This window comes from Squalius cephalus, assembly GCF_949319135.1.
Source record: "Squalius cephalus genome assembly, chromosome: 21".
Classification (NCBI taxonomy): domain Eukaryota; kingdom Metazoa; phylum Chordata; class Actinopteri; order Cypriniformes; family Leuciscidae; genus Squalius; species Squalius cephalus.
In genome coordinates this window covers 1,657,139-1,670,598 of record NC_137142.1, presented here as the reverse complement: position 1 = coordinate 1,670,598, position 13,460 = coordinate 1,657,139, and the positions used below count along the sequence as shown (strand labels likewise).

The 13,460-nt window shown below is 42.5% G+C and overlaps 1 protein-coding gene across 1 annotated transcript in view; it reads right to left on the bottom strand.

Moving 5' to 3' along the window:
- slit1a (slit homolog 1a) overlaps positions 1 to 13,460 on the bottom strand; it is a gene marked incomplete at its 3' end in the record, with an annotated part of 101,791 nt that overhangs the window by 48,176 nt on the left and 40,155 nt on the right. Inside the window, exons 5-8 of the mRNA XM_079855474.1 lie at positions 8,677 to 8,748; positions 8,522 to 8,593; positions 2,302 to 2,373; positions 743 to 906 (exon numbers count right to left, since the gene is read on the bottom strand). Of these exons, the coding sequence (XP_079711600.1) occupies positions 743 to 906; positions 2,302 to 2,373; positions 8,522 to 8,593; positions 8,677 to 8,748 (380 nt within the window). The remainder of the gene's footprint in view (positions 1 to 742; positions 907 to 2,301; positions 2,374 to 8,521; positions 8,594 to 8,676; positions 8,749 to 13,460) is intronic.

Here is a 13,460-nt window from a genome sequence, read left to right as displayed (position 1 = left end):
TGGACCTTATGGCCCCGATATACTTCAAAGTGAAACTAAAGAGCGAACTGGTGTGACGTCCTTTCGAACAAAATCAGGCCAAAACCAAGTTAATTTCAGAAGTTTGAAGCATCTAGTCACTACGGCTGATTAAACACCTATGAACTCCCATTGGTCAGTGTGGTGATGATGTAACAGGTGGGTGTGGCTCTGAGGCTCCGCCTTCTTTGAGCTGTAAATCTCCATTTCTTCTGTTCAGACGCGAGTAAAAACAGGAACACACTGGAGAGCCGCTTTATAGTAGAAACTCTGACTGAAAGAGACACTGACACTGTTTCTCATGTTTAATACTGTAAAGCTGCTGCTTTAAATCAATCTACTGTATAAAGTGCTGTATGAGTAAACGTGACGTGACTGTAGATCTGAATCTCAGAGCTGGAGCAAACATCTCCACATCACATGATCAGATGCTTTCTGAACTGCTGTTTTCTCATTATTAATGTGTGTTTATTCTGTTACTGAGAGGAAAGAGCAGCTCATGTTTACTGTTAGGGATGTTTGTTAACAGTATATTGCAGTTCATTTAGAACTTCTTTTTACTCCAACACGAAGAATGAAAAAACTTTGCCGTGAGTATATCAGGGCCTTTTTTGTCAAGTGTTGCCGACTCGGCTGTGGTCAGTTGTTTTGGTGATATGCTCTAATTCAGATCAGTGAAATACAATAGGGAATGGAGGGCAGATTGGTCACTGATTGGTCTTACCTGAACAGCTGAACTCGTGTTTCTGGATCTCGGCTACGTTAATTCCTCGTAGCGGAGCTGGAGAACTGCACTGGGTGAACAGACCGATGGTCGGACGCTCACGCAACCACTGCGACAACCAGGCAAGATTGCAGTCACAGTTCAGGTTGTTGGAATGCAAACGGCTGAAGGAGAAAACATGGAAGCACAAATGTCAAAGAGGCCATTATGCACTTGATGTTGTTTCAGGCTCTACTAGAACAGGTTTTCCTGCTTGAATGTTGATTATTCTCCTCATATTCTCCATTGTTGCGGCTCCTCTCTTCCCAGTCTGTCAGTAACGCTCTGTTTACTTCCTGTCTCTATGAAGCCCCTCCTTCTGAAAAGCACACTGTGCTCTGATTGGTCAGCTGGAGCAGTGTGTTGTGATTGGTCGAGCGCTTCGAGTGTGTTTGGGAAATGTCCCGCCCCTTTCCATAACCGCCAGTTTAACACACTACTGACTAACTCAACCAGGCCCCGCCCCTTTATTCTGCGTATGAATTATTATAATGAGGAATATTGTGACGTGTTCGTTCCCGGAAGAAACTCAAGATACAATGGAGGCGTTTCAGGAGTTCAGGAACACTGACACTGATATAGAGAAGAACTCCTGCTGAAAAGACTTTGGAAACCTTGTTCATGCTCAAACTGCATCATTACACACTAAAGAAAGTGTAAAAAAAAACAAAAAAAAACAGGAGAATTTGTATACTCATATCATATTTGATGAAGTTTACATCATTGATCATTATTTCCCAGTTTATTACTGTGAAGCTGCTTTAGAATATAAAGCAGCTATAAAAAATAAAGGTGATTGATTTGATTTGGCCAACGCACAATGTCTTTACTTAAAAGAAAAAGACCCTAATAATCAGATTATAGTTACTGGGTAGAGGAGGAATGACTGGTGTGAGATGTCGGGACACAAGCTTCAGAATGAACTACAAAAAACTACAAACAGTTTCAAGATAATAAACAGGGAACGTACAAACTGACTGCAGTCACGAGAATCTGCCGTTCGCTCTCTAAAACCTCTAAAACTTGAATCATGTTCTTGACATTCTTTAATGGAAACCTGTAATGTCAGTCTCGAACCATGAAATTTGTAACTGAATAACAAAATAAATAAATATATAAACCAGAACATCATGAGAAAGAAACTCCATGTGGTGAAACGGTTGAGAAATTTCACAGAAATACCAGAATATACATTTCATGAAAAAACTGTGTGTGGGGTGTTTATTTCTGGGGGAATTTGCTGTATGTGAATTACGGACTGTGGCTTCTGGCAGAGCCGTGTGGCCTGAGCCGTCCCGCCAAAACTGCATGGAATGATCTGTGTGTGTGTGTGTGTGTGTGTGTGTGTGTGTGTGTGTGTGTGTGTGTGTGTGTGTGTGTGTGTGCGTCTGTCAGAAGCTTTTATCTAATGTGATTTAGGGTGTTTTTACTTGTGTTACTTGTGTAATTGGGTTTGGTGTGTGTGTGTGTGTATGCATGCATGGTTTGTGTGTTTCTGTGCATGTTTGAGTGTTACTCACAAGGTCCTGAGCTTGGGCATGTGGTTGAAGCTCGACACTGGAATGCCGCTGATGTTGTTGTTGTTCAGGGTTCTGCAAAATATCAAGACAATTAAACCATCTGGTGCTCCTCATTTAGGCTCTCACTCACTCATACTCCGGTCAAGAGTGGCCAGACACATTCAGTGTAACCTTCTTTTTCTTTCTTTTCAGTAAAAATCAATGTAATATAAAAATTTGACAATGCAAGTTTTTTTGCATTCGAATGTGCAGTTTTTTTTTTATTCGACGAATATTCGAAATTAGAATTTTTATTTGATAGTCCTAGCGAGGACCATGGTGGAACCGGATGGAGCCCGGAGGAGCCCGGAGGAGCCAGAGAAGTGACAGGTCGAGGCGCAGCAGCTGACTCGGAAGTATGAGGTGGAGCCAGAGCGATGAGGGAGCCCGGCGAGGCCTTAGGGATGGCAGTCCATGGTGGAGCCAAAGGAGCGTGGGCTTGGAGGCTTGAGGTGGAACTGAGGGATTCACGAGCCAAGATGTAGCTGATGACTGGGAAGCCCCAGCCGGATCCATGCAGAAGAGCAGCTGGAGGAGGGGAGACAGCGAGGGGAGACCGCAAAGACACTGGAGGAGCCGAGGGGAGACAGCGAAGACACTGGAGGAGCTGAGGGGAGACAGCGAAGACACTGGAGGAGCCGAGGGGAGACAGCGAAGACACTGGAGGAGCCGAGGGGAGACAGCGAAGACACTGGAGGAGCCGAGGGGAGACAGCGAAGACACTGGAGGAGCCGAGGGGAGACAGCGAAGACACTGGAGGAGCTGAGGGGAGACAGCGAAGACACTGGAGGAGCCGAGGGGAGACAGCGAAGACACTGGAGGAGCCGAGGGGAGACAGCGAAGACACTGGAGGAGCCGAGGAGCCGAGGGGAGACAGCGAAGACACTGGAGGAGCCGAGGAGCCGAGGGGAGACAGCAAAGACACTGGAGGAGCCGAGGGGAGACAGCGAAGACACTGGAGGAGCCGAGGAGCCGAGGGGAGACAGCGAGGGGAGACAGCAAAGACACTGGAGGAGCCGAGGAGCCGAGGGGAGACAGCGAAGACACTGGAGGAGCCGAGGAGCCGAGGGGAGACAGCGAAGACACTGGAGGAGCCGAGGAGCCGAGGGGAGACAGCGAAGACACTGGAGGAGCCGAGGAGCCGAGGGGAGACAGCGAAGACACTGGAGGAGCAGAGGAGCCGAGGGGAGACAGCGAGGGGAGACAGCAAAGACACTGGAGGAGCCGAGGAGCCGAGGGGAGACAGCGAAGACACTGGAGGAGCCGAGGAGCCGAGGGGAGACAGCGAAGACACTGGAGGAGCCGAGGAGCCGAGGGGAGACAGCGAAGACACTGGAGGAGCCGAGGGGAGACAGCGAAGACACTGGAGGAGCAGAGGAGCCAAGGGGAGACAGCGAGGGGAGACAGCAAAGACACTGGAGGAGCCGAGGAGACGAGGGGAGACAGCGAAGACACTGGAGGAGCCGAGGGGAGACAGCGAGGGGAGACAGCGAGGGGAGACAGCGAAAACACTGGAGGAGCCGAGGAGCCGAGGGGAGACAGCGAGGGGAGACAGCAAAGACACTGGAGGAGCCGAGGGGAGACAGCGAAAACACTGGAGGAGCCGAGGGGAGACAGCGAAAACACTGGAGGAGCCGAGGGGAGACAGCGAAGACACTGGAGGAGCCGAGGGGCCGAGGGGAGATAGCGAAGACACTGGAGGAGCCGAGGAGCCGAGGGGAGACAGCGAAGACACTGGAGGAGCCGAGGAGCCGAGGGGAGATAGCGAAGACACTGGAGGAGCCGAGGGGAGACACAACCCAATTGAGAGAGCCAATGAGAGAGCAAGATACAGGGCAGCAGTTCGGGGAGGAGTTATAGACCAGAATATCAGTATTTTAATAAATATATTTAAAATTAAATCAAATAGAAACAAAGCACAAACATTTGCTTAACCAACCGCAACAGCAGCACATTACAAAATTATTTATTTACCTCCAGCTTTCTTTGCAGAACACACAGTCCTTGCTCCCCTCATCTCCCCAATCACTTCCTCCTCCATAATCTTTTTTCTTTTTCCCTTTTTCAGCACACAGACAATTTGGATCGCAAGCTTCTAGCGGGATATCATTTTTAATAACAATTCCAGTTTTGTGCGAGAACTCACGCACACGTGATCTTGCATTATTTCCGTATCACTTCTCGCGTGTGTTTGGTTGTGAAACGTAGTTTGCGGCCCAGACAGAGTTGTCTGCGATTCTTCCTCTTGTAAAGTCATGCGATGTGAACCCCCCCGTCGCCGATCCATCGTGCAGTGTGAACACAGCAGCGACTGATACCCCAGACAGTCGTGCAGTGTGAAAAGAACAGTGATCTGATGAGTGTGAACTCGGACTTTTGACCTGGGCTTAACCATCAATGACTTGGCTGACTTAGAATTGGATGGGAACAGAAGAAACACCTCCCTATCAAGTTCATAATATAACAAATCCTCTGTAACCCAGCTCTGTGTCTGCACCTCAGTGATGGGAGGGACTCCAATCCATCCCCACAAACTCCTCCAATATGCCCTCGATGATGGTCGCTGTTGCAGGATCTGTTTTGAGCTCGGGCTCCGCAAGGAAATCAGCATCTGGCGATCGCTCTGGCTCTGTTGAGGCTCAGAGTCAGCCGTGGGTTCTGGCATTCCCGCGGTAAGCACGGCTGAGCCCTGGCTGGGCTCTGGGGCTGGCGGGGTCTTCCTCAATTACCCCTTTTCCACCAAAGAACAACTGGTTCGGAACTGGTGCTGGTTCAAAGTTGTCATAACTTGCGAACCTTCTCAGAACCTGTTTGTTTTTCCACTGACTAGAGAGCCCAGCGAACGACGTCATTACATCACTGTGTACGTTGCCATACGTCTTAGCTTTCCTAGAAATGCTTGCGACAACTTCAAGCATAACAATTACAATGGCGGACCACATCGTCTTTCTGCAAATGTTTCTCCAGGCTTTGCGATCCTATATTGGGGTCAGAAGAAGACGTTTAGAACACATTTGTGCTGCTCGTCTGGATTACTATAGACAGAGGTTACGTTCGAGAAGAAGTTCGACAGTAACCCCGCCCCCAGCCCCCGACGCAAGCATGACGTGGTAAAAGAACGGTTCTAGTAATTTAGAGGTTTTTAGAATCGCTTGGAAAGACAGTATGTCACGTTATAAAAAGGCCCTAAAAGAGGCCAGGGCTGAGCACCTCCGCAAACTAATAGAAAATAACCAAAACAATCCTAGGTTTTTATTTAACACCGTGGCTAGACTAACAAATAAACAAGCGTCACCTGAACAAAATATTCCGTTACAGTTTAGTAGTAATGATTTCATGATTTTTTTCACTGAGAAAATAGAAAACATCAGAACCACAATTGTAAACGTTCAATCCTCAATCGTGCCTTATAATTCAGCCTCGATTATCACCCCGCAAGAACAATTACAGTGCTTTACAACTATAGAACAAATAGAGTTAAATAAACTTATCACTTCCTCTAAAACAACAACATGTTTATTAGATCCCATACCAACTAAACTACTGAAAGAAGTGTTACCTATAGTGGAAGAGCCTCTCCTCGATATTATTAACTCATCTTTATCTTTAGGTCATGTTCCAAGAACATTTAAACTGGCAGTTATAAAACCACTCATTAAGAAACCACAATTAGACCCAAATAACCTAGCAAATTATAGACCCATTTCAAATCTTCCTTTTATGTCTAAAATACTAGAAAAAGTTGTGTCTGCCCAACTAGGCTCTTTCTTACAAGAAAATGACATCTATGAAAAGTTTCAGTCTGGGTTCAGGCCGCATCATAGCACTGAAACTGCGCTCGTTAAAATCACAAATGATTTACTCTTAGCTTCTGACCAAGGCTGTATCTCAATACTAGTTTTACTTGATCTTAGTGCTGCGTTCGATACTATAGATCACACAATACTCTTAGATCGACTACAAAATTATACTGGTGTTCAAGGACAAGCATTAAGCACCGATACCATTTTGTCTATTTAAATGGAGAAAAATCGATCATAACTCCAGTAAACTATGGAGTGCCGCAGGGATCTGTGTTAGGCCCTCTATTATTCTCAATATATATGCTGCCACTTGGAAATATTATAAGGAAACATGGAATTAGTTTCCATTGTTATGCTGATGACACTCAGATCTATATTTCGTCACGGCCGGATGAAAACGCTAAATTATCCAAATTGACAGAGTGTGTTAAAGATATAAAAGATTGGATGACGCGAAATTTTCTTTTATTAAATCCAGACAAGACAGAGGTAATACTTATCGGTTCAAAAAACCACCCACAAAACCTCTCACAATACAACTTTAACATAGTAGGATGTCCTGTTACTTCATCCTCTACAGTAAAAGACCTGGGTGTTATACTAGACTGCAACCTGTCTTTTGAAAATCATATTTCATATCTTACAAAAACAGCCTTTTTCCACCTTAGAAACATTGCTAAGCTACGTAACATGCTATCAGTTTCTGATGCAGAAAAGTTAGTTCATGCATTCATGACCTCGAGACTAGATTACTGTAATGCTTTATTAGCTGGTTGTCCTGCATCCTCAATAAACAAGCTACAGTTAGTCCAAAATGCCGCCGCTAGAGTTCTAACTAGATCAAGAAAATATGATCATATAACACCGATTTTATCATCACTACATTGGTTACCTATAAAAGTCCCGTATTAATTACAAGGTATTGTTACTGACTTATAAAGCCCTAAACGGCTTAGCTCCAGTCTATTTAACGGATCTTCTATCGCCTTATAATCCATCGCGCTCTTTAAGATCACTAAATTCGAGGCTTTTGGTCATACCTAGGATATCCAGATCCACCAAAGGAGGGAGAGCATTTTCACATTTAGCTCCAAAACTCTGGAATAGTCTTCCTGATACTGTTCGTTGCTCAGACTCGCTCTCCCAGTTTAAAACTAAATTAAAGACGCATCTCTTCAGCCAGGCATTTATATAATATTTTTAGTCTTACAGTTAAATCCGACCTCTAGATCATAAACGCCAGAGGAGAACTGGCCCCCGACTGAGCCTGGGTTCTCCCAAGGTTTTTTTTTCTCCATTAGGTCTCCTGATGGAGTTTTTCGGTTCCTTGCCACTGTTGCCTTTGGCTTGCTCAGTTGGGGATACTTAATTTACTTAATTTAATTAATCAATCAACAATACTATTGATCAGCATTACCAAACGTGGACGTTTTACACTAGAAACAAACACTGATGTACTATTTTATTTAATACTGTGAAGCTGCTTTGATACAATCTGTATTGTGAAAAGCGCTATATAAATAAACTTGACTTGACTTGACTTGACTAGTCCAGCAAAGAGTTGGTGCCGCTTTGGAACCAATTTTCCTGGCCGAGAACCGGTTCTTTGGCTGTCGAAACACAAAGAACTGGTTTGCGAGTAGGCACCGGCTCCGAACCGGCACCAGCACTGCCTTGGTGGAAAAGGGGTAATTGGGGCATATGGTGAACAGTCGGGGTCGTGAATAAGGCATGCCAGGTTGAGAAAGTTCCTTGTGTGGTCCTCGAGGGAGCGACCCCCGGCTCCAGCAGGAGGAGGAGGATAACTGCGGGCATGTCCATAGTTATTCATTCACGGTAAAAATCCCTTTTTAGGTCCATCGTTCAGTAAGGAGTCGGCTGTGCTGATAATCCAAAGAGGATGCGTGACGCAGGATGAATGAATAATAGTAATACTTTTAATAAACCTAAAGAGAACACTACATGCACAATGTAACGTTAAAACAACACAGAACTGAGGAAGACTGAAGGCTTAAATACACGAGGAAGGAAATCAAAGGAACAGGGAACAGGTGTGACACTATGGCAACAAATGAATGTCACTGATTTGACTGATTTAACTGTTTAACATCATGAATTCAATCGTCTATGACCCTAAAAGAAATCATGAACATTTGCCCATCCATATAGCTGCAAGTAAAATGACGATGTTTTGCATGCTGTGAGGACATTAATAATGTAAGTTTTAGTATCTACGTCACAGTTTAATTTCCCACACAACATCACACAGATTAATCCTGGATGGTGAAGACTCGCTCTTGTTCATGGCATAGATTCTGTTCAGTTTCTGATCTTTAGGTCTTTATGTAATGTTTAACTGTGCATGTTTTTATACTCACAAAACTTCGACTCCACGTAACGCACGGAAAGCGCCGTCCTCGATGCAGCCGATGTGATTCTTGTCTAACTGACTGTTAAAACACGGAATGAAAGGATGTTTAGAGCATGTTGGAGTCTGATCTGGTGTACTGTGCTGTTGTGCCGCGGGTCTCACAGGTTCTTGATGTCCGTGGCTCCTCTGAAGGCCTTTCGGGGAATCGCCTGGATGAAGTTCTCACTCAAGTCTCTGTCAAAAGAAAAAAATATAGGATTAACTAGACGAGTAGAGTTTGATGACAAACTTTGATGTTGGCTTATTTGAAAGTTTGAAAAAACTTTTAAAAACTTTTGCTACCATGAAGAAGAAGAAGCTTAAACAGTAGATCCGTATATGTTGCCTTTGTCAAGCGGACATAACTACCTTACATAATACACATACATAACGGCATTTCATAAACGGCACGCAGCAGTCAGCACACTTGAGTTAACCGTTTCTAAATTTACATCTCAAAATGTTCATGAGAGACTTATAATTAATGCATCAATGGAATACAGAGATTACCCGGAAACCATTATCCACGCACGCTCTGTTTTGACATCAGGTGTTCAAATTAATGATTTATATAAGGCTATCTTACTCATTGTTCGTTGAACATTTTATCAGTTAGTGACGACTGATGTAAGAACTCCCCAAATGCACTGCAAGCCTGAGCAGATCGTACAGGCTATTGGTGCCAATACAACGGCTTTTGGGAAATGCAGCTTTTTAAATATATACGCCCAGTATGCAAAAAAGCGTACACTAAACCCTAAACACACCCGTAGTGTGAACAAAAGCATTTGCTGAAGCATTGCCATTTTACTAATTTTAGCTCTTTTATCGTGACTCGTATCAAAAGTGCAGTGCTGTACCAGTTTACTACATCAGGAAAATGAAGTATCATAAAGTATTGTCTTACAAATCATGCACTATTGTAAAAGTATTTTGAGCTCATACAGTATTGAGCTATATATATATAATCTGCCCCTGTAATCATAATGAATGTCCTTCCCATTCTATGCATACACACTGCATCTAATTTGCATATTAATGTGTATTTGGGGCAACATGTAATGAAAAAAGACGTGTAATAATGGGAGTAATAATTAAGAATATTTTCATAATATTTTATAAGAATATCCAGAATTAAAACTGTGACTGTGAAAAATGTTGTCGGAGAAATTCGCTAAAATATAATGTCCACTACAGAGGCTAAAGATCTGTTCTGGGTCTCAGGAGGATATTTCTGTGAATATGCAGATGTCACTTCTGAAACTCTGTGGCATGCGATTGGCCGTCGGTCCTCTTAGCAGCATGAAATACCATACTTTTATTCAATGGATTTAATAGACTGTAGCCAGGACAGCGAGCCAGGACCGCTACAATCACTAAAACACTGTAGCTTTGTCAGTTCATCGCGATCTCACAAAGTTGCGTTATAATAAACGAAGCTGCCAACAACACACACTGAATCTCTTTCTTACATCGTGTCTACACTGTGTTTGTTAATGAGAGGTTTTGCGAGCTGCATAACTCAGAATAAAACCTCTGAGTGGATTCTGACTAACTTAAACACCTCTGATTGGCCATTGGGTTCATGAGATCAACAACTATCTCTGTGATTGGCTATATTGCTGGAAAAACACGTTGGAAATAGATGCATTTAACATTCTCCAGAGCGTGAACACAAATATATGCACTGGAGCATTTGCCAGTGTTTTATTACAGTATAAACTGAGGGTGTATAAACACACACACACACACACACACACACACACACACCAGAGTTTCCGCTAGAAAAAAATGGTGCCGGTCAAAGTGACCGGCAGAGGTTTCGTTTTCCGGACATTTTTGATGATATGCCGGTCAGATATCGCCTCTTAATTAGGGGGGCGGGATTATTACACGATTTATTATTTATAATAATAATATTACCATCTTACCTGACAGTTCTCCATTACGGACGCATCGCGACCGTTCAAAGCGGCACTAAAAGACTGCTTTAAAACTTCCACAGAGACCTCAAACAGAAAGCACAAAGCCTTTCTTTAAAACGAATTTCGTTTTGTATTAATTGTATCTTAATTTTAATCAGTGTTTCATTATCCAATTTTCTCGATTTAATAAATAAAAAGTAAATATAGCAGACAATAAATAATCACGACATGGAGGCGCCAGCGCCTGAACTGGAGCTAACGTTAAGCTATCATCCATGAACCGAAATTTAACGTATAAGGTAGCCTACTCGCCTCACACACCTAAAAAAATAAATAAAAAAAAAATAGAAATATATCTATTATCTACAGAAATCTCTACTTTTAAACAGAACCATTCAAAACAAAATAAAACGATGTGATCCGTATGAAATGTGTATCTCTCTCCGGCGCGTTCACTACTACGAAGATCGCGAGTCAGACTTCATCTTTGCAGCCGACACAGAAAACACTTGTTTATTAATAGACAATTAAAATGTCTCATTGCAATATTTTACATATTCATAATCATTACTTTTGCTGGTTCGTTGTGACAGTTATGAAAAATTGAGTGTGAGGGATTTGTTCACTTCACACAAAAAGATCTTGGAATGAGATGGCTAACTGTATAGCGTTTAGTCCACTGCCTATAATAGCCTAATTTAGAGATCACTTTTTTTTTTAACCGACTACCGACTAGAGAGTAAACTTGAGGCACTCGCAAGAAAATGGATAAGTAGCTACATAATAGAAAAATAGAAACCGTTTCTAAATTAGAAATGTCGCGTATCGCGTCTGGTTAGGACAAAAACTCTGATTAACATGGAAAAGATACCTTTTATCGCATGTCGCGTCTCGTGTAGTTAGTTAGGACAATTTTAATCTGACAATTTGACCGGAGAGATTTAATTTTGTCGGACATTTAATTTTTTTCCGGCCAATGTCCGGCAATTACCGGACAACGGAAACCCTGACACACACACACACCCCCCTGTAGAACCGAGCCTGAGTGTAACAACATACAAGACTTCACAAAGAATGACTGAAACCCCAGGGCTTAAATAGGCAAGAGTAAACAAGGTAATAACACACAGGTGGAAGTAATCAGAACATGATGAGTCCAGGCAATGGTTTCTGGGAAATGCAGTCCATGATGTGATTAAGCAGATGGAAGGAGCGCCCTCCGGTGGAGATCATGGGCACTCAAAGTGGTTTTGGTTTACAACCAAAAATATCAAATGTAGTTCAATGTTAGTGTAATATCATTAAGATAATGTTAGTTTTTTAAATTATTTATTTATATTATTGTTTTTTTAATGTTTATATTTACAATTTTATTTAGTTAGTTTAGTTGTTTTTTTTCCATTTTATTGTGTTTTGTCATTTTTATTAGTTTTTTTTAAATATGTCTGTAGTTTTTTTTCCTGTTTTAGTTGGTTAAGTAATTCAAGTTAAATTAAATGAAACGATTAGGTTTATTAAATATGTTTTTTTTTGTTTTTTTTTACATTTTATTTTATTTAAAGATTTATTTTCAAGTACGTCTTTTATATAGTTATTGTTAAAATCCCCCTTTTAATGTAGTTTATGTGTCTATGTGGTGTTTTTAATCTGCTTTAAGACAAAGCATGTGTAAATTCATAAGTCGACACCATTGCTGAGTATTTCCTTCTTAAAACTGCAGTGAACCAAAGACAGTCTCAAAAACACGCTTTGAAATCGCTGGTGTTTCTGACGTCACAAACTACCTTGTAACCAATCAGATCAACGTGTGATCGTCAACCAGTGGATCTCTGAGCTGAGTGAGTGAGTGGAGGCGGGGCTCATTTGCATATTCATAGAACCGCGCATACTAAATGAGGCAAGGGTGTCGAGTTACATTCAAGATATTTTAAGGCATGAAGAAATAATTCAAGGAAAAAAACTTTAAATATGTCATTTTGGTGATTAAAGATGAGTTTTAAGGGATGAAATGATTGACTACAGGGGGACTTTAACCAGTACATGAGAAAACTGCAGATATTTGCTTCATGAGCAAATTGTTCTTTTGTGTAAGATCTTTTCAGTTTGCATGGAAAGAGCCATCAGCGCTGTTCTCCTTTTGTGTTACAGTCGTACGGGTTTGAAGTGACATGAGGGCCAGTAATGATGGAATAATATTCATTTTTGTGGAAGACATAAAACATCTGCAAAGATAGTCTACCTGAAAAACAATGAGACGGCTGCATATCCAGACGTGTGCATGCCGCTCTGACGGACTGTCAGCGCTCTTTGTTTCAGAGGAACAGACTGAGGGCGTTGCTCAACATCAGAAGACAGACGTGTCGTAGCAGGAGACATCCTAAATCCTGTTTAATGCTTTAAAGTGATCGCCTGCCGAGCACAAAGCTCTCTGGGTAATCTGAGCGGATTACACGCTTGTGTTTAACAGGCTAATTGCAAATCTCTAAACAGAGTAATGAGAGGAAACACACGGCAGATCTTCCTCTTCCAGCACTCACTCTCAGCTGTTACTGAGCTTTCACTGGTGATGTGAAGAGCAGGGTTTCTTCTGGCTGTACATTAAGGGTTGAGTGTGTGTGTGTGTGTGTGTGTGTGTGTGTGTGTGTGTGTGTGTGTGTGTGTGTGTGTGTGTGTGTGTGTGTGTGTGTGTGTGTGTGTGTGTGTGTGTGTGTGTGATTAAAGCAGGCAGAACTAATGAGTGTTTGTTAGAGTGTCTGGCTGTAAACGGATGTGACATTCGGCCACACAGGATTCAGCAGATCCTCCACTCGCTCGCTCACACGCTTCTGCTCTCCAAAGCTGCATATATCTGATCAAAAATACAGTAAAAATTGTGAAATATTATGATAATGTAAATCTGCTGTTTTCTATGTGAATATATAGTAAAGTGTAATTTATTCCTGTGATCAAAGCTGAATGTTCAGCATCATTACTCCAGTCTTC